This window comes from Chrysemys picta, chromosome 24, assembly GCF_011386835.1.
Source record: "Chrysemys picta bellii isolate R12L10 chromosome 24, ASM1138683v2, whole genome shotgun sequence".
Lineage (NCBI taxonomy): Eukaryota > Metazoa > Chordata > Testudines > Emydidae > Chrysemys > Chrysemys picta.
The window spans coordinates 15167880-15192692 of NC_088814.1; the positions used below are offsets into that span (position 1 = coordinate 15167880).

Here is a 24813-nt window from a genome sequence, read left to right on the forward strand (position 1 = left end):
AGAGCAGAGGGTGGAGCGGGGTCGGACACAGGACAGCTGGGGAGAGGTGCCATGCAAAGTAGACAGCACCTGGGCCATTGTGCAGAGGGAGGGTGTGGCTAGTTCCTCATGCCCATCCCCTGAGGCACTCCCAGGCTTGTTGCAAGGTGCCACCTCCAGGCCAGCTGCTCTCCTAGCCTGAGCACTCCAGAGATGCCAATCGAAGGAAGCAGGAACAAACCCAGCCAGACTGCTCATGTGGTTCCCCCCATCACCAGCTGCATGGCACCCAGGCTGGTGCATTAGGGCCACTTGCATCCAACTGCAGCTGAGGAGTGCCCCGGCTCTCGGGCTGGGCATGGGAGGGGCGAGAGGGGGGGCACACTCCTCAGCTTCCCTGCCCCAAACCCTCCCGCGGGCAGGCGCACTGACCCTGGCCCTGCCCCCCCAGCGATGCCAATGCCTGACGAGCCGCGCAGCACGCGGGAGTGGCTGTCAGGCTGGGTTAGGTGTCAGGGAGCCACTGGGCTGGAAGGAAGAGTCTGCCGGCCAAGCGCTTCGTGCTCACGTGCGGCGAGCAGCCCAAGTGACGCTGCAGCTGAAGCTGCCCTCAGAAGTGGGGTGACGCAGGGGGAGAGGCAGAGGCGTCTGGCAGCGGCCCAGACTCAATCAAGAGCTGTCTGTGCATCCGTCAGCCGCGCTGATAGCTCCTGCCCCGGTTTTTCTTCTCTCCCTCTTCCGGAGAGCCAGGTGGTGACTGCACCGGCGTGGGCGAGGGGTTAACGTCCCTGGCTGCAGACCAGAGAGTGCTGCAGGCACCATGCTGCCATGTGCTCCTACAAGGCTAAAGCGCTGCCCAGGCCGGGTCCTGAGGGGGTTGGGCGCCCTCAGCTCCCCTTGGCTTTGATAGACTGGGACCGTCCTGCTGACTTGGACAGTTTGAGTCCCTGTGTTTTCAAGTGCAGCCACCTCTGGGGTGGTTTCACAGCGAACTACATGAGGGAAGGGATGGAGAACCCCATGGTCCATGGGGTGGGGATGCAGGACAGATGGGTTCCTGCTGGAATTTGGCCAGGACTCTGAGATGCCACACTCAGCTCGTGCAGCCAGCCTCGTCTCATGCCACTGAGATGGAAAAGGCCCAGGCTCGGTAAGGGCAGCGCCTGGGTCCCTGGGAGGAGGGGTGCTAGTGCTGCTCCGTTTGGGAACAGCACCGATGGGACCGTCCCAACAAAGTGCTCCGGTTGCACGGACAGGTGAGAAGAACAAGGGAGGAGCTTCCCTGCTCCATGGGCAGAGGAAAACGCCAATGACCCCAGGAAATAAACCCCTGAGCAGAGATGGGCCCAGTTCTGGAGCCAGACTTTCCCCCAGCGCCCAGGCCTGTTACCGAGATCAGCATGTGCTTGAACACAGGCCCTTGTCTGGCGTCCCTGCTCCTTGGAAACGGGGCGAAGGAGCCTGCCCTCGGCGGAGCGCTTTGGGAGCTGTGGGGTTAGGAATCGGTATGATCAGTTCTAGCCCAGGGTCACCCCCTGCCGGGAAACGGAGGCCCAGAGCTGGGAAGGGCCTTGCCTGCAGCCACGCAGCGAGCCCAGCGCTCCAGCTCACAGTCCTGTGCATTGGCCGCGAGGGCCTGCTTGCCTGTCAGCACAGTCCCATCAATTTCAGCTGGAGTTGGGGGCGCTCGAAGGCTCAGAACTGGGAGCTGTTTCCAATGAGGTGTCTGTCTGTCTGTCTATCTCCAGGGTTACAGGACTGTCTCAGGCAGAACTGTCGGGCACCTCTCCTGTTGCTCTTGCCGAAGAGTCTAGGCCAGGTGGTTTGGGGAGGTGAAGCACTGCTGGCAAGTCTGTCCCCCAACAGCTTCACCCCAACACCCTGCTTGCACCTGGCTGCTTTCCCCCCCCCCCCCAGTGCTGTTCAGGGGAACGTTCTCAGTGTCCTGGTGTGACGAACTGGGGGAGTTTCTTGTTTTTCCTTGTTTCCTATGGGGGATTTTCTTGGTTTTCCTATGGTTTGCATGCAGAGGGGGTGGGACTCAGTTTCCCTAGGTGCTATGGGTTTAATGAGGTGAGGGGAGAGGGAGTTTGTGGTTACAGAGGACGGAGGGAACTTGGGACCCCGGCCAATGGCATGAAGAATGGACACCCCAGCGACCGGTGACTGGGTGACCCGGGGGCCCAGCTCAGGAGTCGCAGCCGGTTCTGGCCAGTGGGAGGACAATGGGCTGCGGGGAGAGGACCCCGGTGATCTAATCAGCCGGTTCCAGCCAGAGGGGGCCAGAGGACAGAAGAGAGGAGATGAGGCCCAGGAGATCCTGTTTACGACCCTATTTACCTGGAGAGAAGACAATGGACAGAGGCGGGACCTGGGGCCGGTGATGTCAGATGCCCAGCTGAGAAGCAGGGGGGCTCTGGGCTGGAGAGGGGGAGCAGGCAGAGCCCACCTGGATGCAGGGAGACTGGGATGTGCTCTGCTGAGGGAGGCCAGGCCTGAGGCCAGAGAGTTTCCTGTGCTGTGTTCAAAGCTCAATAAACCCTCCTGTGTTACGCTGGCTGAGAGTCGCTCCGGTCTAGAGAACAAGGTTGCATCGTCCCCTTCGGGGGGTGGAAGCCCCAGGGGTCCAGAGCAAGTGGACTCCCTGGGGGGGGGCCCACAGTGAGAAACAGGTGTGCTGAGGCTTAGAGAGGTGCGGCTCCAGGAGATGTAGGGGCTTAACCCCGAGAGAGAGTGGACCCCCAGGAAAAGAGCTGTCCCACCAAAAGGGACACCCCACACAGAGCCAAGAGTGGGCACGATCTGTGAGTCTGTGACACCTGGCAACCCCAGTGGCTCCAGGCTGCGGTGCTGGGACACTTGGCTACACTGGGTCATTTCAATGGGGCCATAGGGCCGGTGTCGCAAACCAGCCAGTAAGGGGTCTCCTGCGAGCCTTGAGAAGGAACAGCTCCTGTGCCGCTTCCCGCTCAGGGTGAGGCCTGGTGGCAAGGATTCCCGCCTGCCCGCTCCCAGCCCCGTCCCTGAGGCGGGACAGTCAAGCCGAGCCCATGGAGAGCAGCGCGTGGAAGAAGAGACCAGACTCGGGAGAGGTGACAGCTCTTATTTACCACGGATTTGCTCTGATGTTGGTAAGAAAATCAGGCCCTGCCCCCGCCTGACCTCCAGCCCCAGCCCCCAGCTCTGATGTTGGGACAGGCGGCGTGGAGGGGACTGACATGGCCGGATCCCCCACTCCACCTGCGAGGGCTTGTGCGGAAGGGAGGCTGGTGCACCCATGGTGTCTCCCCCACCCCGTTCTTTGGGGGAGGGGGCTGCAGCTCCAGCTGCCCCCCACCGCTCCCCAGGAGAGGCCCCCATATAAATATACACACATCCTGTACATATGTACACGCTGGCTGGGGAGCCCGTGCCCCCCAGTGAGGACTGTCACACTGGGGAAGGCCTGGGGGGACCCAGCAGCCAAGCCAGCGGGAGGGGATGAGCGGCTGACTGCCCAGGAACAGCTGCCCACCCTCCCCGCTGGAGCCAGCGCTCACCCCGTGCCCTCCTGGGGCCCAGCTGGGATCTGCCTGTTCCCAGGGTGAAGACCGAACCAGGGAGCAGCAGGTATCTGGGAGCATGCCGCAGCCCCCCAGTTCTCACCATCGCAGGAGGGACAACAGCCAGGGAAACAGGAGGCAAGGTGTCGAGTGGGGGGAGGGCACGGGCACCGAGTGGGGAAGAGAGAGCATGAGCGATGAATGGGGAGGGGAGGGCATGGGCACTGAGTGGGGGAGGGGAGGGCACGGGCACCAAGTGGGGGAGGGAAGGCCAAGGGCGCCGACTGGGGGCGAGAGACCATGGGCGCTGAGGGGGGGAGGGGAGTGCATGGGTGACAAGTGGGGCAAGGGAGAGCATGAGCACTGAATGGGGAGGAGGGAACGGGCATCAAGTGATGGGGGAGGGGAGGACATTGGCACTGAGTGGTGGAGGAGGGCACAGGCACTGAGGTGGGGGGAGAGAGGGCAAGGGTGCTGAGTGACGGGGGAGGGGAGGGCATGGGCACTGAATGGGGGGGGAACGGGCACTGAGTGATGGGGGAGGGGAGGGCACGGGCGCTGAGGTGGGGGGAGAGAGGGCTTGGGCGCTGAGTGACGGGGGAGGGGAGGGCATGGGCACTGAATGGGGGGGGAGGGAACGGGCACTGTGTGACGGGGGAGGGCACGGGCGCCGAGTGGGCTTAATACCGAATTTGCAGTGAGGACTGTAAGGGGTCGGGCTAGTGACAGGACATTCCCCCCCACTCCCGCCCCCTTCTGGCCTTCCCCCAGCGCCTTCCCCCACAATGAGAGTAAGCCACGGGAGCTGTGGTGATGGGCTGTGAACCACTGGGGCTCACGGGGGCTATGTGCCTCTTGGGGGGGTTCATGGGGGGCTCTATGGCACCAGGGAGTGGAACAGGCCTTGCAGGGGGGCTTTTGTAGCTGCTGCGGAGAGGGGTGCAATGGGGCTTGCCAGGGGCCACATGGCCATCGGCAGAGTGGAAGGGGGCTCACGGGGGTGCCGATTGCCATCAGGGGGTTGGAATGGGGATTGTGGGGGCCCGGTGGCTGTCAGTGATGCAAGGGGACTCATGGGGGGGCATGTGGCCATTGGGGCAGTTGGGGGGGCACATAGCTGTTGGGGAATCGTAGGGGGCTCGTGGGGATTGTGTGGCCATCAGGGGAGTCATGGGGGGGCATGTGGCCATCGGGGGGAACAGGGCTCGAGGGGGGGGGCGCATGGCCATCGGGGGAGGGGGGTTAGAATGAGACTCACAGGGGCTGCGTTGCTGTCGGGGGTGGGGGGTGGAACAGGACTTGCAGTGGCCATGTGGCTGTTGGGAGGGCGTGGAAAGTGTTTGCAGGGGGCTGCATGGCCATCAGGGGGAAGGACAGGGCTTGCTGGGGGCCGTGTAGCCATGGTGGGGTGGAATGAGGCTTGCTGGGGGCTGTGTGGCACAGGGATCATTGGGGGCCGTGGGGCTAACAGGGGGTGGGATAGGGCTCTCGGGCCATGTGGCCCTCGGGGATGGTATGGAGCTCATGAGACTGTGTGGCCATCGGGGGTGGGCCAGGGCTCGCTGGGGGTTGCATGGTAGTCAGGGTGGAACGGAGCTTGTGGGGACTGCGTAGTTATTGGGGGGTGGGCCAGGGCTCATGAGAGACTGCCTGGCCATCGGGGGGTGAGACGGGGCTTGTGGGGGGCCATGTGGTCATCAGGGGGTGGGCTAGGGCTCATGGTGGGCTGCGTGGTCATTGGGGGAATGGGGCTCACCAGGGGCCACATGGTAGTTGGGATGGAACGGAGCTTGTGGGGGGCTGCGTGGCCGTCGGGGCGTGAGACGGGGCTCACGAGGGGTTGCGGGGCTATTGGGGGATGAGACGGGGCTCACGATGGTTCGCGTGGTCGTCGGGGAATGAGATGGGGCTCACGGGGGCCATGCGGCTGTCGGGGGGTGAGACGGGGCTTGGGGGCCGCAGAGCTGTCGGGGGGGAGATGGGGCTCACGGGGGCCACGTGGCCGTCGGGGGGTGAGACGGGGTTCACGGGGGCCGCATGACCGTCGGGGGGGAGACAGGGCTCATGGGGGGGCCGCAGGGCTGTTGGGGGGGAGACAGGGCTCATGGAGGTTCATGTGGTCGTCGGGGGGAAGACAGGGCTCATGGGGGGCCGCGTGGCTGTCGGGGGGTGAGACGGGACTCATGGGGGGCGCAGGGCTGTTGGAGGGGAGACAGGGCTCATGGGGGGCTGCGGGGCCGCTGGGGGTGAGACGGGACTCACGGGGTCACGTGACCGTGGGGGATGAGACGGGGCTCACGGGGGCCATGTGACCATGGGGGGGGGGGAGATGGGACTCATGGGGGCTGCGTAGCTGTTGGGGGGAGGAAAGAAGGGAAGGGAAAGGGGCAGATGTCAGAGTCTCACTGTTGGCAGCCGGATGCCCTCCCCAGCGCTCCGTGTGGCAGGGAGGCCGTGGCCAGACCCCCGGGCCAGGCTCTAGGGATGCGCCCCGCCCCGGGGAACCTTCCCAGTCTGCTTGGTGAGGGCGAGCAGGCGGCAGCTCAGTCCGAGTAGATGATGAAGCCCGAGAACGTGCTGTATTTGTTGTTGTTTCCCCCGTGCGCCTTGCCGCCGTCCAGTTTGATGAAGACCTCGTCGCCGGCATCCAGGTGCAGGATGACGCTGTTGCTGGCGTAGTCGTAGTTCTGGTCAGCGTCCTGCGCGATGGCGCTGGCCCGCACCTGGGGGAGGAGAGAGAGTGTGGTCACCCCTCACCCCACGGCCAGCCCCATCCCAGCTCACCGTGGGTGGAGGGAGCTGTGTCGTACCAATCACCAGGGCTGTTCGTGGCCCAGACCCCATGCCTTGCTGCCTCCCTTCCCACGAGCCAGAGGCCGGGCCCCTTCCTGCCCAGCGCAGTGTCCCCCAGCCCTGCAATGGCTGGGCCGGCCCCCTCACACTCCTCTTGCAAGGCTGTGGCGGGGGCCACATCATAGGGACGCTAACAGGAGCACGGTGGCTGGAAACATACGGCCGGAGCAGGGCTCAGGAAGGAATGGAGCCGGAGAACTGGCGACCATTGGAACCGCTTCCTGGGAGTCGGCGCGGATTCTCCATCACTGACAATGTTAAACTCAAGCCTGGATGTTTTTCTAAGAGATCTGCTCTAGGGGTTACTTTGGGGCGGCTCTACAGCCTGGGTCCTACAGGTCAGCCTGGCTGATCTGGCCTTGGAATCTATGACACTGGCAAGGGGAGGGAAAGAAAGAAAGAAGCAGCTGGAGCAGAGCGAGCAAAGGCGAAGCGGGGAAAGGCAGGACGGGGAAAGGGAAGAGGTGAGGAAGAAAGGAAAGGACTCCTTAGAAGAGCAGGCGAAGGAGCAGTGATGGGCAAGGCTAGGCAGCAAGGGCAGGGGCAGGTTGTAAATTGGGAGGGAGGTGCTGATTGGCAGACGTTTCTGGAGGTGCCATGGCTCTGAGTGCAGCGTGACTCTGGCGCAGACAGGAGCGGCATCATGGGGTCTCTGCTGAGAGTTCAAGGACACCCCTAGCACCCGGCAGAGAGCCTGTTCTGAGGCCATGGAGCACCGCGGCCAGCGCTGGAGGGGTACAAGGGCATCACCTCCCCTGCCCAGAGCCCAGCTCCCCGAGGGGGAGGGAGGTTAAGGGGAATCTTTCTAGCTGAGGGTTTTATACGGCTGCCCATCCCCGTAGTATCTAGGCACCTTGCTCATAAAATCAATAGCATAGCGAAGCCCCGAGTGGCATCTCAGGCAGCCCCTCTCTGTGGTAACCTCTGCTTGTGGGAGGGGCTGGGGGCTCGTGGGTTGGACGTGATTAATTTCCCTTTTCACTTGTTGATTGTGTTTCTGTTTCGGGGGGGCTGGCTGGGGTGTTCTGGGGCGTCGATGCTGCGCGTGTCAGTCAGGCGGTGTGAAGGCTTTCGGCGAGACAGGCCCGGCCGGACAGCTCACAGCTAGGCTGCTCGGGTGATTGTTCCAGGAACTCCTAGGGGGCTCAGCCCAGAGCGGGGCCCGGCACATAGACCAGCCTAAGCCAGTCCCTGCTCCACCCAGCCTGCAGGCCAGGCCCAGGATGGACCATCAGCCCCCTGTGATGGATGGAGATTGAGCCATGTTGGCTACCAACCGTTTTGAAAGTCTGGCCCCTCAGGAGCTGCCCAAGGTCCCAGGGTGAGTCTGTAGCAGAGCAGAAAACTGAACCTAGATCTTCGGAGTCCCCGTCTGGGGCAGCACAGTTCTGATCTCAGAGACGTTCCATGTAGAAATAACATCTCTTCCCCGACCAAAAGCCCAGCAGGACGCCTGGGAATGTGACCCTTTAATACGAGGTTAATGCCATGTGAGAAACACAGGCAGCTCCCTTGGCTCATTGATAACGAAAACCCTTTGTGCTACAGCTTGGCCCGAATCGCCTCGGGCCCTAGTTCTCATAGCTCTGTACAGCTTAACACTTTGTGTGTGGGGGGGGAGGGGACGCCATTTCTAGGAGTGGACCAAAATAAAAGTGAGGATAATTTTCGGGAATTAAAAAACCCAGCAGCACTGGAGACCAGCAGGGGCCCGACTAACATGGCTGCCTGAAGTCTGAGCTCTGAGGGGATAGCAAAGTAATCTGCCTCCAGCAACCCCATGGGTGGCAGGTGAACCTCCCTTTGGGGACGCTAGCCCAATGGCCTTCCCTTTCTGCCTGAGGCCCCACCCCCCGTATGCTGGAGACCCAAGGCCCCAAGGCCCCCTCCCGTGACCAGAGGTGCCTGGAGACCCCCCCTCCATGGCCGGAGGAGCTCCAGCCTGCCCACTCCAGCCATGCTGGCTGGCCCTCCCAAGTGCCGGCCCAGTCCCTGTGCCACTCTGGGCCACTGGCCTGACACACACACCCCGCCCCAGGCCGGCCTGGTCCGAGTGCCACCCCATGCCGCCAGCAGGCCCAAACTCCAGGCTGCTGGCTGGAGCTGAGCACCCCCCGCCAGCTTAAGGGTAGACAGGGAAGGAGGGCAGGGCCTCAGGCCAGAGATTGGATGGGGCCACGGCCTGGGTCGGGGGAGCCTTAGCCTGGCCAGGCCTTCGATACCTGCCATCCATGATCGACCCCCTGAAACCTAGTAAGCTCCCCAAATACCTGCGCGCACAATTGAAGAGTCTCAAAAAAATTGGAAAATTGAAAACGATCCTTCACTTAGACGAGTGTTTCCAGCTCGCAGTGAGGAGATGGAAGAGACCAAGTGAACATATGGCAGAAATGCCAGGGCTGCAGAAAACAAAATGGCTACCAAAGGCGAGCAGACAGTGGAGAGCGATGTCGGAGTTTACGCTCATGAGAGAGGATCTGACAACCACGCTTTGAGCAGTAACGAAGGAAGTTACGGACTTGGAAGAGCGCATCACTGAGCCTGTAGAGACTGGCCTAAGAGAAGCAAGTGAGAGCGAGGCAGAGCGGCAGAGCCACATGGAATAGAGAGAGGGGGGTGCAGCTTCAACTGGCTGATCTAGAAAACAGAGTGAGAAGAAACAGATACTCTGAAGTTATTCAAAGAAATGTCTGTATACTAACGCGAGAAGTATGGGGAATAAGCAGGAAGAACTTGAAATGCTAGTAAATAAATACAACAATGACATAGTTGGCATCACAGAGACTTGGTGGGATAATACGCACGACTGAAATATTGGTATAGAGGGGTACAGCTTGCTCAGGAAGGACAGGCAGGGAAAAAAGGGAGGAGATGTTGCCTTATGTATTAAAAATGTACACACTTGGACTGAGATTGAGACGGAAATAGGAGACAGACTTGTTAAAAGTCTCTGGGTAAGGATAAAAGGGGTAAAAAACAAGGGTGATGTCATGGTAGGGGTCTACAACAGACCACCTAATCAGGAAGAAGAGGTGGTGTCACGGAGTGTGGGGGAGTCAGTGCCCTGCACCCCTCTTCCTGAGATTCACCGTGACTCTCAGCCAGCCAGTAAAGCAGACGGTTTATTTAGATGACAGGAACACAGTCCAAGACAGGTCTTGCAGGCACAGACATCATGACCCCCTCAGATAGGTCCATCTTGGGGTCCCAGGGCATTACACCACAGCCTCCTTGGGAGGTCAGAGTCCCGTCTGCCTCCCAGCCATTCCACCAGCCAGCTCTGAAACCCTCTCCTCAGCCTTTGTTCAGTTTCCCGGGCAAAGGTGTCACCTGGCCTCTAACTCCTTCTTAGTTTCTCCTGTTACATGCTCAGGTATTCTCCCTCACGGCCACTCTCCCATCCCCTGATGCAGACCATCCTAGCCACACTCCCCTGTCTTCCCAGCCAGCACTCCCCACTCAGCATTCAAAGACCACATTAAGAACAGTCCCAGTTCGTCACAGGTAGATGAAGCTTTTTTAAAATAACTAATAAAATCATCACAAGCACAGGATTTGGTGGTGATGGGGGACTTCAACCACCCAGACATCTGTTGGGAAAATAACACAGTAGGGCACAGATTATCCAACAACTTCGTGGAATGTATTGGAGACAATTTTTTATTTCAGAAGGTGGAGAAAGCTTCTAGGGGAGAGGCTGTTCTAGATTTGATATTGACAAATAGGGAAGATCTGGTTGAGAATTTGAAAGTGGAAGGCAGCTTAGGTGACAGTGATCATACAGTGCTAGAGTTCATGATTCTAAGGAATTGAAGGAGGAAAAACAGCACAATAAAGATAATGGATTTCAAGAAGGTAGACATTAGTAAACTCAGGGAGTTGGTAGGTAAGATCCCACGGGAAGCAAGTCTAAGGGGAAAAACAGTTCAAGAGAGTTGGCAGTTTTTCAGAGACATTACTAAGGGCAAAAGAGGAAACTATCCCACTGCGTAGGAAAGATAGGAAGTATGGCAAGAGACCACCCTGGCTTAACCAGGAGATCTTCAATAATCCAAAAATCAAAAAAGAATCCTACAAAAAGTGGAAACTAGGTCAAATTACAAAGGATGAATATAAACAAATAACACAAGTATGAAGGAACAAAATTAGAAAGGCCAAGGCACAAAACAAGATTAAACTAGCTAGAGACATAAAGGGCAACAAGAAAACATTCTACAAATACATTAGAAGTCAGAGGAAGACCAAGGACAGCATAGGCCTGTTTTTCAAAGATGGGGGGGCAGGGGGAACAAGACAGAAAATGTGGAAATGGCAGAAGTACTAAATGCCTTTTTTGTTTCAGTTTTCACCAAAAAGGCTAGAAGCGATCGGACATCTAACATAGTGAATGTCAGTGAAAATGAGGTAGGATCAGAGGCTAAAATAGGGAAAGAACAAGTTAAAAATTACTTAGATAAGTTAGATGTCTTCAAGTCACCAGGGCCTGATGAAATACATTCTAGACGAATACTCACGGAGCTGACTGAGGAGATATCTGAGCTATTAGTGTTTATTTTTGAAACGTCATGGAAGACTGGAGAGATTCCAGAAGATTGGAAAATGGCAAATCTAGTGCCAATCTATAAAAAGAGAAATAAGGACAACCTGGGGAATTACAGACCAGTCAGCTTAACTTCTGTACCTGGAAAGATAATGGAGCAAATAATAAAGCAATCAATTTGCAAACACCTAGAAGATAATAAGGTGATAAATAACAGTCAGCATGGATTTGTCAAGAACAAATTGTGTCAAACCAACCTAATATCTTTCTTTGACAAGGTAACAAACCTTGTGGATAGGGGGGAAGCAGTAGACGTGATATATCTTGACTTTAGTAACACTTTTGATACTGTTTCACATGACCATCTCATAAACAAACTAAGGAAATAAAACCGAGATGGAGCTACTCTAAGGTGGGTGCATGACTGGTTGGAAAACTGTACCCAGAGAGTAGTTATCAGTGGATCACAGTTAAGCTGGAAGGACATATTGAATGGGGTCCTGCAGGGATCAGTTCTGAGTTCAGTTCTGTTTAATATCTTCAGCAATGATTTAGATAATGGCATAGAGAATACACGTATAAAGTTTGCGGACAATACCAAGCTGGGAGGGGTTGCAAGTGCTTTGGACAACAGGATTAAAATTCAAAATGAGCTGGACAAACTGAAGAAATGGTCTGAAGTAAATAGGATGAAATTCAATAAGGACAAATGCAAAGTACTCCACTTAGGAAGGAACAATCAGTTGCACACATACAAAATGGGCAATGACGGCCTAGGAAGGAGTTCTGCAGAAAGGGATCTGGGGGTCATAGTGGCTCACAAGCTAAATATGAGTCAACCGTGTAACGCTGTTCCAAAAAAAGCAAACATGATTCTGGGATGTATTAGCAGGAGTGTTGTAAGCAAGACACAAGAAGTAATTCTTCCACTCTACTCTGCACTGATTAGGCTTCAACTGGAGTACTGTGTCCAGTTCTAGGCACCACATTTCAGGAAGGATGTGGACAAATTGGAGAAAGTCCAGAGAAGAGCAACAAGAATGATTAAAGGTCTAGAAAACATGACCTATGAGAGAAGATTGAAAAAGTTGGGTTTGTTTAGTCTGGAGAAGAGAAGACTGAGAGGGGACATAACAGTTTTCAAGTACATAAAAGGTTGTTATATGGACGGGGGAGAAAAATTGTTCTTCTTAACCTCTGGGGATAGGACAAGAAGCAATGGGCTTAAATTGCAGCAGGGGCGGTTTAGGTTGGACATTAGGAAAAACTTCCTAACTGGCAGGGTGGTTAAGCACTGGAATAAATTGCCTAGGGGGTCACATAGACGATATGTAGGGGGGGCACGTGGGGTCAAGTGCCCCCAGATTTCTGCTTGGCCTGCCGGGGTGGGGGAGAAAGAGGGGCTCTGTCCTTCTCCCATTGTGCCTGCCCCCTGGTGGGGAGTAGAAGGGGAGGGACCACTCAGGGTCACTGCTCTGCAGCAAGGCGGCTTCCTGAGAGAGCCTGGCTCAGGCGGTGGCCCGCCCTGTCCCCTCTGCTCCGTGCCTGGTATTGGGAGGCATGAGTCGACTATGCCTAAGAGGTTGTGGAATCTCCGTCACTGGAGATTTTTAAGAGCAGGTTAGACAAACACCTGTCAGGGATGGTCTAGATGATACTTTGTCCTGCCATGAGTGCAGGGGACTGGACTAGATGACCTCTTGAAGTTCCTTCCAGTCCTCTGATTCTACGATTCTATATCTGGAAGTAGCAGGCTTGCCAAGGATAAACAAAATTGATAAAGAAACTTTAGATAAAGAAATAGCAGAAGAAGAAATCTTAAAGGCAATCGCAAGTATAAAAAGTGGTAAAATTCCAGGATCTGACGGCATTCCAGCTGAGTATTACAAAGTATTTAAGGAGGTCTTTGGGAGTTCCTTGAGATGTACCTTCAATACCATTCTTTTAGGGGAGGAACTTCCACAACCTATGACAGAAACTACTGTTGTTGTTCTCCCTAATGTTGGAAACGACCCTGGATTCATAGATTACAAAGCCAGAGGGAGCATTTGTTGATCATCTAGTCTGACCTCCTGTATAGCAGTTTACCTTATTTATCTCTGATAGGCCCATATCACTTCTGAATCTTAGCATGAAGATGTTAGCAAAAATACTAGCTAGCCGATTGCAGCCCATGTTTTCAGTTTATATAAACTCAGATCAGACCAGATTCATTAAGGACAGACAAATGTCAAACAATATTCAGAGAGTACTTGGAATCATCCATAATTCCAGCTCAAAAAACCATCCATTTCTTTTGATATCGCTTGATGCAGGGAAAGCTTTTGAAACCTTTCTGTTTCAAGTCCTGTCCTATACGGCCATTGGCCCCAGTGCTATAAATGGATAACTGCTCCTTACACCAGGCCAAGAGCAGCTGTGCGAGGTGGAATCACACAGTGGGACACGGCAGGTTGTCTGTTGTCTCCTTTGCTTTTTGCACTGGCCGTGCAGCGTTTTGCACTGAGGATAAGGAACAATGAATCCACCACAGCAATAAAACTTGCAGAGACACATCAGAAAATAGCTTAATATGCAGATGATGTAATACTATTTTTATTTAAATCAAATATTTCCCTAAAATTAGTAGAGAAATAAATCCAGGACTTTGGGAAAGCATCTGGTTTTAATGCAAACAGGGGTGGCTCCAGGCACCAGCGCAGCAAGCGCGTGCCTGGGGCGGCAAGCTTTGGGGGGCAGCCTGCCGGTCGCCGTGAGGGTGGCAGGCAGGCGACTTTCAGCAGCACGCCTGCGGGAGGTCCGTCGGTCCCGCGGCTTCGGCGGCAATTCGGCGGCGGGGACGCTGAAGGCGCGGCACCGGCGGACCTCCCGCAGAAACGCCGCCGAAGGCAGCCTGACTGCCGTGCTTGGGGCAGCAAAAAACATAGAGCCGCCCCTGAATGCAAATTATGCCAGATCTGAACAGCTAGCTATCAATTTGTCAGACTTTGCGAAGTCATTCCTCCCTAAAACATTTGGGTACAAATAGGCCACAAATTCTAAAAGATACCTGGGAATTCAAATCTCCAGAAGAGGTCTATGATCTAAATAAAAAGAAGAACAGGAGTACTTGTGGCACCTTAGAGACTAACAAATTTATTAGAGCATAAGCTTTCGTGGACTACAGCCCACTTCTTCGGATGCATCTGAAGAAGTGGGCTGTAGTCCACGAAAGCTTATGCTCTAATAAATTTGTTAGTCTCTAAGGTGCCACAAGTACTCCTGTTCTTCTTTTTGCGGATACAGACTAACACGGCTGCTACTCTGAAACCTATGATCTAAATATCAAACGACTGCATCGGCAAATGAAAAGAGCTTGGGAGGGCTGGGGGCAGCCTGCAATTTCTTGGTTAGGATGCATAGCCATGATCAAAATGGACATTTTGTTCCATCTTTCTTGATTTAAAATCTTTTGTAGCCATCCCAGATAAAACCCTAGCAGGAATACAGAGAATGTTGTTAGAATTTATATGGAATAAGAAAAGACCATGAGTGACTATAGATACTTTGCACCAACCTATCAAGTAAGGTGGACTAGCAGTTCCAAATATTCTGTGGTACTATCAAGCCAGCCAGCTCAAAGCAGTAGTGAATTGGGAGTGCTCTAACCCAATCAAACACTTGGTCTTTATTGAACAAGGGGATTGTGGCAGTGTAAACATTGCTAGGCTACCATGGATTAATTAAAAATCATGCCCTCCAGAAATGGATACACCTCCTTTAGCAAAGGCTACTCTATGGGTTTAGGATAGAACTAGAGACAAAATACGTTCTTTTCCTTTGCTAATAACAACCATTGCAAACAATTCAGATCTTACCCAAATCCCAAACCAGAGAGCTTTAAAGTCTAGGAAAGCTACGGAATACAAATGGTTAGCCAGCTATTCAGTAAAGAAACTCTTCTACCTTATTTAGAAGATCAACACTAACTTTAATTGGCTCACTCTCCCATGGCACCAGTACTTTAAAGTTTGGCATTATGTTTCTCAACTTTCTAGAAAAGCTGTTTTATACAGAAAGCTAACTTTAATCGAAGCAATCGCAACCAGTCAATTAGAAAACAAATCAAATTTATATCAATCCTTGCAGACAATTTTCCTAACAAAAAATGTCCAAATACGACACATGGGGAAAAGGAACTGGACAGACAAATTATCCCAAAAGAATGGGGCTTGATTTGGAAAAGAGGACCAGCAAACTCAGTCTGTAGCACAAACAAAGAAATTTTCTTTAAGATAATGATTCAGTGGCACTTCACTCCTGGCAGGTGATAGATAGATAGATAGATAGATAGATAGATAGATAGATAGATAGATAGATAGATCTCTACCCCAATATAATGGTGTCCTCGGGAGCCAAAAAATCTTACCGCGTTATAAGTGAAACTGTGTTATATCGAACTTGCTTTGATCCACTGGAGTGCGCAGCCCCGCCCCCCCGGAGCACTGCTTTACCGGGTTATATCCGAATTCGTGTTATATCGGGTCGCGTTATATCAGGGTAGAGGTGTAGAAAGATAGATAAATAGATAGATAGTGTTGAAAGAGGAGATTTTATACATTTATTGTGGCCAGTGATTAAAGAGCACCGGGATGCAATCTGTAACCAGATATCACAAATTGTTGGATATTCATTACCAAATGACCCTTTGGTAACGCTTCTGGCACTTCCCAGTGGAAATGGTTACGCAAGAGGAAATGAAGAATTAATCTCTCATCTGCTAGTAGCTGCTCGGCTACTGAGAGCCTCAACCACAATGATTCAAACAATACAGGAGGTGGGTGTTATGGAAAAATTAATGCACCAATTATGTTCCCAGCAAAACAGACAGAGAACAGATAGCGCCTTAGAGATTTGATTGCATTCACACTTGCCAAGAACCCAGCCCACCTGTCCACATTTTTAAAATATTAACATTTGATAGACATGCCTGGTTTGCTAAAAGATGTGTAATCAGGGATATCAATCGATTTAATAAAACCACCAGAAACAACATGTAATGGGCAACATAAAGATGCTCACTCTCTAACCCGGTAACACCCTGTTAACCAGAGCGATGCTGGGCATCGTTTCGCTGAACAAAAGCTCACTGTTATAATTACTATGTTTTGTCTCTGATAGTTCATGGCTGGATTTTTAAGCCTGTTTAAACTTCCTATATAGACATAGTTTAAAAAAACAACCCAGCACTGTTCCCACAGTCTAGTGCCTCAAGGAGAGCTCGTCCAATTACCCTCGGAACGATTCTCTGTTGGGCGTGAGAGATTGTTTGCAGACAGGAGACTGTATTTATTTATTTATGTATGCAGAAACTTGGCAGAAGCTGGACAGATGGTTTTGTGCTTCAGGCCCTCCAGGGGGACTCTGCCACATATTCCCCCAATGACCTTGGCCAAGTCACTTAGGGCCAGATTTTTAAGGGTCTTCAGGCACCTACATGCAGCCAGGCATCTAGTGGGTTACAAAAGCATGTGTGCAGGGTAGGCACCTAACTCCCATAGACGTCAATGGGACACAGGCACCTAACCAGCTTAGGTACTTTGGTCAGTCTCAATAGGTGCTGGCTTCACGTTTAGATGCTGAGAAATCTTTGTGAACCTGGTCCTGAGGCCTGGATCCAATGCTCTTAAGCGTGTGCTTAAAGAGTCCCACTGAATTCATGTGCTGAAGGGATTTTCTAGATCATTTCTCTGATCCTTGGGTCACCATCTGTAAAATGAGGATAATGAGTCTTCTTTTCGTCTACCCTTAGATTCGAAACTGTTTGGAGCAGGGACCAGTGCAGCCTCCAGCCCGAGGGGCCCTGGACCTAGGCACTACTGTAATATAAATAATCGAGTGTGTGTGTGTGTGTAAGGAACTATCTCAGAAACCAGGGCCAGATTTTCTGATGAAACCTGCCCCTTTGCTCTTTTGAAGATTTGGCCCCAGATGCCTGACTCCGCTCTCATTTCATGGGTGTGAATGGTGAGTAACCTGCTGAGATCAGTTCAGCTACAGCAGTGCAGAATCAGTATAAGTGAGAACCAGACACTTAATATCGCCCCGTATTCTCTCTGAATCCAGTGAGGGGCAGATTTGTCATGAATAGTTGTCAAGAAAAAGGCACAAAACAAACATCATTTTCAAAATATGGCACGGAGGGAAGGGCGGGAGAATTCTTCTGCCCTTTTGTGCATCTCCCTGGGCATGGGTGGAGGACACGGGCTGGTGGGGTTTGTCCATTTCACTAGCCGGATCTTCTGTGCTAGGGTCAGGGCCGGCTCCAGCATTTCTGCCGCCCCAAGCAAAAAAAAAAGCCGCGATCGCAATCGCGATCGGCGGCGGCAATTGGGGGGAAAAAAAAAAAGCCGCGATCGGTGGCGGCAGTTCAGCGGCAGGTCCTTCGCTTCTAGAGGGAGTGAGGGACCTGCCGCCCCCGAATTGCCGCAGGTGCCGCCCCTCTCCCTTGGCCGCCCCAAGCACCTGCTTGTTAAGCTGGTGCCTGGAGCCGGCCCTGGCTAGAGTGGGGCTGGTGTGTTGGGGTCCTCAGTGCTGCAGGGGGCTGTATGTGTTGCAGACACAACTCTATAACAAATCATGGCTGTGTAGGTAGAGGCCAGCTAGCACCAGACCTAGACACTGCAAATCGCACTCAGTTCATGGCACCCGGGGAGCAGTGCCAGGGGAGGGGAAGGAGGCTAAGGGGCTTTCTGCCACCTTTGTGCCCCCAAGACTCTGAGCTGCTCCAGGAGCTTTAACCAGGGCCGGCTCTAGGTTTTTTGCCGCCCCAAGCAAAAAAAAATTTTGGCTGCCCCCGTCCCAGCCCTGGGCTCCTCCCCGTACCCCCCTGCTGCCCCAGCCCTGGGCTCCCCCCCCCCCGCCGCCCCAGCTCTGGGCTCCCTCATTCCCCCCCACCATTGCCCCACACAAACACCTCCTGCTGCCCCAGCCCTGCGCTCTCTCCCACCCCCACCTGCACCCTCCTTCCGCTGCAGCCCTGGGTCACTGGTAACTCGCTCCCAGGGCAGGTCATTCAGCAGGAATTTTAGATGTGCACAAAACACAGACAGGATTGGTTCCCATATGGTTACAGAACTGCAGTGAAGTGGAACAATTTTCAGCTTGTGTGATTGGAGGATATCTGGATGCAGATTATAAGACTGTCCTCCATAAATGAGGAAAAGTTGAGGTGCCTTTATTATTCTTTTGTTCCACTCTTTGTTTCTATGGGGAATTTGCCAATGCAATATCACTGTCTTCCTTTTAAACAAACAAACAAACAAACAAACAAACAAACAAACAAACAAACAAAAGGCAATGGCTGTTGAAAATAGCAATTCCAGTCCTAATAACCACTGGGAAGCATTTCTTGCTCAATTTTATCCTACTTTCTCTACAGCAAGTTACAGTGGATCAGTATATTTGATTTGAGAGAAATGAAGTTACAGCTGCCCAAACTGAGCTTGAGCACTCCTGAATTTTGAGGTGTTCAAATCTGGAAGGCAGGTGCTGGGGGGGGGCTGTGGCTCCGCGGGGGAGCACGGCAGCATGTATGCAGCAGTGTGTCTGGCGCTGCGCGGAGCCAGACACGCTGGTCTGAGTGGCATGGTAAGGAGGCTGGGGGGTTGGATGGGGCGGAGGTTCGGGGGGGGGAGTCAGGGGCAGGGAGAAGGGGGGGTTAGATGGGTCAGGGGTTCGGGGGGGGCAGTCAGGGGACAGGCAGCAGTTGGATAGGCATGGGAGTCCCCGGGGTTTGTCAGGGGACAGGTAGGGGGTGGAGTCCTAGGGGGGAAGTTGGGGGGTCTCAGGAGGGGGCAGTTGGGGACAAGGAGAAGGGAGGCTTAGATAGAGGGTGGGGTCCCAGGAGGGGGCAATCAGGAGACAAGAAGCAGCGGCACTTAGATAGGGGGTGGGGTCCTGGGGGGCAGTTAGGGGCAGGGGTCCCGGGAGGGGGTGATCAGGGGACAGGGAGTAGGGGGGGTTGGATGGGTTGGGGTTTCTGTGGGGGGCAGTCGGAGGGAGTGGATGGTGGCAGGGTGGGGCTACCCTTCCTCCCTGTGGAGTGTCCTATTTTTTGAATGTTAAAATATGGTCTCCCTACCCCTCCCAGTGCAGCTCTCCATTCACAGCAGGCTGCAGCATGAGGTCTCAGCTACCTCCGTCCCTCCCCCTCTTTTCTGTTGGTAGTGGCCAAGGGAATGCTGGGAAATGTAGTTCTTTCCCTGCTCCAGGGCTGGCTCTATAGGCAGGGAGCTAACCAAGGAACTACAGCTCCCAGGGCCCCCTGCTGGTTCTCAGCTCCCAGGCTGGATCCCTGCCGCCCCTGCAAATGGGCTGCCCCAAGCACGTGCTTGCTTTGCTGGTGCCTAGAGCCGCCCGGCTTTAACTCTCAGCAACCCACTCTGCCTGCCTATGGTCTGTGGCACAGCCCAGAATCCCTGTACCAGCATGTGCTGTGGTCCCACCCCCTAGCCAGGCCCAGCCCCAGGGCTTGCAAAGGGGCAGCCTAGAGTGACTTACATGGATCTGACACGGACTCCAGGCCAGGGGAACTCCCCATCGGCCAGCCCCCATGTGGCACATCACTAGCCCTGTGCCACAGCAGACATTGGCAAGGGGCAGCAACACCTGGCCAGAGCTGTGACATTGCCCAGCCACTCCACTCCTCAGCAGTGCGTGCAGAGGCGCTGCTAATGGACATGCCCCGTTCTTTTTTCTTTGCTCTTTTATTTTCAGTCACTTAGCAAACGCTGCTGTCACCTTGCCCCGGGATTCACAGGATTTTATGAAGCAGGCAAGTGCAGAACTTGGCAGCGTGAGTGCAACTGATCTCATGGGAGGGGGAGAGCAAAGCTGTGCACGGCTCCCCAGTTCACCAGGGACTCCAGCCCCCCGGACACAGAGCAGCCACCAATAAACAGGCACCTGCTCATCCAGACAGCACCCACAGCAATGGATTAATAACCAGTGTCACAGCTGGGCTTGGCACTTGCCCTGCACACAGCAACCCAAGGCGGGCAGAGAGGGGAGAGCGGACAGTGCTCACCAGAGGGACACAGCAGGGCTGACTTCCACGAAACATCACCAGTGGATGCCCACTCTCGCCTGCTCTTATTAGTTAGACAGGGAAAACAGGCTCCCGCCCCGCTGTAACCCCATTGGCTGTCATGGATCCCACCCTGGGGTAACCTCCCTTGGCCTCAAGAGACCTGCGGTCAGTTTGGCCCCCTACTAATAATCTCCCTGTTCCACGGAGCCAGGAACCAAGGGGCCGGGGAACCAGAGCCAGCACCCAGCTTGCAGGCGGAGCTGCAGGGGCAGGCTGTGAGCATAGTAGCCTGGTGAGCAGAGCCGCAGGCCAGGCTGGGGGAGCTGGGAGATGAACCACTGAAGTCGACAAGAGGCTCCCCCTTTCTCTGGCACACATGGAGGGATGGAGGTTGTGACCTGGCTCACTGGGATGGTCCCAAGGGCGCCAGGGCCTGGGGAGTGGGGCTGGGCCATTTGGAGCACACCGCCAAAATCCTCTCCCCGGAAAGTCACTGTCCGGAATCGGCTGGGAATTTTTATGCCGATGAGCACTGAAGCTGTGTGCCCCTGTGGAGTGTGTGTGCACCGTGTGTGGCGTGTGTGTGCGCCCCGTGTGGTGTGTATGTGTGCCACATCTGTAGTGTGTGTGCCCCTGTGGAGTGTGTGCGTGCCGCGTGTGGCATGTGTGTGTGCCCCTGTGGAGTGTGTGTGCTGCGGTGTGTGTGTGCTACGTGTGGAGTGTGTGTGCGCCCTGTGTGGCGTGTGTGCCGCATGTGGAGTGTGTGTGCACCGCATGTAGAGTGTGTGCGCCGCGTTTGGTGTGTGTGTGCTGCGTGTGTGGCGTGTGTGCACCCCTGTGGAGTGTGGAGTGTGTGTGCGCCCCGTGTGGTGTGTGTGCACCCCATGTGGTGTGTGTGTGTGTGCGCCCCGTGGAGTGTGTGCACGCTGCATGTGGAGTGTGTGTGCGCTGCGTGTGGCGTGTGTGTGCATCCCTGTGGAGTGTGTGTGCTACGTGTGGAGTGTGTGTGTGCTGCGTGTGGAGTGTGTGTGCACCGTGTGTGTGTGTGCTGCGTGTGGCATGTGTGTGCACTGCGTGTGAAGTGTGTGTGCGCTGTGTGTGGCATGTGTGCGCCCCTCTGGAGTGTGTGCACGCCGCGTGTGGAGTGTGTGTGCGCCCATGTGGAGTGTGTGTGCGCTGCATGTGGCGTGTGTGTGCCCCTGTGGAGTGTGTGTGCTGCGTGTGGAGTGTGTGTGTGCTGCGTGTGGAGTGTGTGTGCACCGTGTGTGTGTGTGCGGTGTGTGGCATGTGTGTGCACCGCGTGTGGAGTGTGTGTGTGCCGCGTGTGAAGTGTGTGTGCGCTGTGTGTGGCATGTGTGCGCCCCTCTGGAGTGTGTGCACGCCGCGTGTGGAGTGTGTGTGCGCCCATGTGGAGTGTGTGTGCGCTGCATGTGGCGTGTGTGTGCCCCTGTGGAATGTGTGTGCTGCGTGTGGAGTGTGTGTGTGCTGCGTGTGGAGTGTGTGTGTGTGCCGTGTGTGGAGTGTGTGCGTGCCGCGTGTGGAGTGTGTGTGCCCCGTGTGGTGTGTGTGTGCGCCACATGTGGAGTGTGTGTGCACCGCGTGTGGAGTGTGTGCGCCCCGTGTGGCGTGTATGCGCCACGTGTGGAGTGTGTGTGCCCCTGTGGAGTGTGTGTGCCACGTGTGCGCGCCACATGTGGAGTGTGCGCACAAGGAAGGGGGAAATCACAGAGCCGGAGGTTTTACAGCCAAAAGGGACGGTAACAGTCCCCATGTCTGATCTCCTGAAGAACACAGGCCGGAATGCCGGGGTTCCTGCAGCCAGCCCAGAGTGTCTGGTTGATCTAGAGTCTGTCTCGGTTTAAGGGTTCCAGGGAGAGAGGATCCCCCATACCCCTGGTAGGTTGTTCCAAGATCTACTCACCTCCCTGTTAGCAATGTGCACCTCCTGCAGGAATCAAGGGTCTCCCGTGGCCAAGAATGCACTGATGGCGCAGTGGACAGAGTGGCTGTCACAGAATTTGGTGCCAGTGTGCTATGAGGACAGAGGGCCCAGGTGGAGGTCACAGGCCTGCACTAGCTGGGGGAGGGGAATGCATTAGATCACCCACTAGAGTCTTCCCACTCCTGCTGTCCAGGGACTGCTGGAGCTAAACCAGTGGCCTGGTCTAACTGTCAGTCCTTCTGTATCAAACGATGGCAGGACCCGTTGGCCCTGATTGCTGCCAAGTGCTATACAGGATTCTGCCTTGGGATAAGGCTCGGGGGGCGGGGCTGGGGGGGGTTGATCCCCTCTGGTAGTGACTGTTTAAATTCAAGAGGACATGGGGGACAAATATTTAATAATGGGCTTTTCAGTCTAGCACAGAAGGGATAACACCATCCAAAGGCTGGAAGTTGAAGCTAGACAAATTCGGGCTGGAAATAAGATGTAAATTCTTACCACACCGGTTAATTAACCATTGGAACCCAATTCACCCAGGGTTGGGGTGGAGTCTCCATCACTTGCAATTTTAAAATCCAGACTGGCTGTTTCTCTAACGGCTCAGCGCTGGGAATTGTTTGGGGGCAGGTCTCTGGTCTGTGCTGTGCAGGAGGTCAGAACAGATGGTCTAATGGTCCCTTCTGGCCTTGGGATCTATGAACCAGCAGTGACGTGTTGTACGAGGGCTGTCAAGCGATTAAAAAAATTAATCGTGATTAATCGCACTGTTAAACAATAATAGAATACCATTTATTTAAATATTTGTGGATATTTTCTGCATTTTCCAATATATTGATTTTAATTACAACACAGAATTACAAAGTGCACAGTGCTCACTTTATATTTATTTTTGATTACAAGTATTTGCACTGTTAAAAAACAAAAGAAATAGTATTTTTCAGTTCACCTAATACCAGTACTGTGGTGCAATCTCTTTATCATGAAAGTTGAATGTACAAATGTAGAATTATGTATAAAAAAACTGCATTAAAAAATAAAACAATGTAAATTTTTAGAGTCTGCAAGTCCACTCAGTCCTACTTCTTGTTCAGCCAATCGCTCAGACAAACAAGTTTGTTTACATGTGCAGGAGATAATGCTGCCCGCTTCTTCCTTACAATGTCACCTGACCGTAAGAACAGGCGTTCGCACGGCACTGTTGTAGCCGGCGTCACAAGATATTTACGTGCCAGATGCGCTAAAGATTCATATGTCCCTTCATGCTTCAACCACCATTCCAGGGGACATGCGTCCATGCTCATGACTGGTTCTGCTCAATAACGATCCAAAACAGTGCAGACCAACCAGGGCTGGCCTTACATAGGGGCGAACAGGGCGAAAGCCCAGGGCACCGTTATTAACGGGGTGCCTCCGGACCAGGGGTGCCCCTCGCCCTGCTGCTCTGCTGGCATCTTCAGCCCCGTGGCTCTGCCCCCTGCCTTAGAGCCGCCCCTGGTGAAGTGCTCCTGGGAGCTTCCCATTTGCTGTAAGGGGGTGTGGAGATGATATCAGGGTGTCCCCTGCCCCCCCCCTCGCCCATGTACCCTATCGCCGCAGAGCGGAGGGGGTGGGGGGGTGAGGACAGGGCTCACCAAGAGAGGGACTGAGCTGCTGGCAGCTGCTGCTGTGTCTGAAGGAGTTTTCCTTCAGGCTGGCAAGTGCCACTCTCTTAAAGGGGCAGCGCGCGGTCTCTCACACTCACACACGCTGTCTCTTTCACACTCACCCCCCAGCACATACTTACCTTGTTCTTGTTGGTACTTGTTGGTACTCCCTGCAATGCATATATGTGCTCTGTAATTCTATTCTGTCACAGTGCTGTTATATTAGTGTTATGACTGGTCTGTGCATTTCATTATTTTATTTCTCTCTCATGCTTACATTGAATTCTTTGAGTGATGAGTGCTAAAATGCCTAACCTCTCCTGGCTGGAGCAATGATCATTATTACTGTTATTACCATATTGTGCTTTGGCATTCCTTATTTAAAGTGATACAATCAAATACTAGTATTCTTCTAGAATGTAACTTTAGCTTGTACTAACCTTAGCAGTGTCCGTTTAAAAAACATTAGCGAAACCCATAACAATAGACACTGGGCAGATGAAGGTTGCTTATTTTCAAATTGTATTTTTAGTTATAGCTGTAAAATAACTTAAAATTTGCATGACAATAACTGCAGTTCCAACTCTGATACCAATAGCACTGATGGAGTCAATTGTTAGTGAGTCACATATATGACTGTGATCAGTAAACATAAATACCAAAATAATTAGAAAAATAAATTACCTTTCTTGATAAAGGAGAAAAACCCTTAATCACTTATGCTTTTAGTGAAAAACTATTGACTTAAATAGAGTAGATCAGTGGTCCCCAACGCGGTGCCCGCGGGCGCCATGTCACCCACTGAGGCATTTATGTGCACCCGCCTAGTGCCCAGCAGAAGCCGGGGCCCCGCGCCTGCCGGGGACAGAGAACTCTGGGGCTGCAGGCTGCGGGCGCCGGTGTTCTCTGTCCCCGGCAGGTGCGGGACCCACCTAGTGTCCAGCAGGGGAGAGAAGCCGGGGCCCCGCGCCTGCCGGGGACAGAGAACTCTGGGGCTGCAGGCTGCGGGCGCCGGGGCCCTGTGCCTGCCGGGGACAGAGAACTCTGGGGCTGCAGGCTGCGGGCGCCGGGGTCCCGCGCCAGCCGGGGACAGAGAACTCTGGGGCTGCAGGCTGCGGGCGCCGGGGCCCTGTGCCTGCCGGGGACAGAGAACTCTGGGGCTGCAGGTTGCGGGCGCCGGGGCCCCGCGCCTGCCGGGGACAGAGAACTCTGGGGCTGCAGGCTGCGGGCGCCGGGGTCCCGCG

At 54.2% G+C, this 24813-nt stretch overlaps 1 protein-coding gene across 1 annotated transcript in view; it reads right to left on the reverse strand.

Annotated features, from left to right (window-relative positions):
- Positions 1–3084: 3084 nt before the first annotated feature.
- Positions 3085–24813, reverse strand: part of C1QL1 (complement C1q like 1) — an 84798-nt gene continuing 63069 nt past the window's right edge. The window contains exon 2 of the mRNA XM_065577639.1: positions 3085–6244. Coding sequence (XP_065433711.1) covers positions 6065–6244 — 180 coding nt within the window. The 3' untranslated portion in view covers positions 3085–6064. The remainder of the gene's footprint in view (positions 6245–24813) is intronic.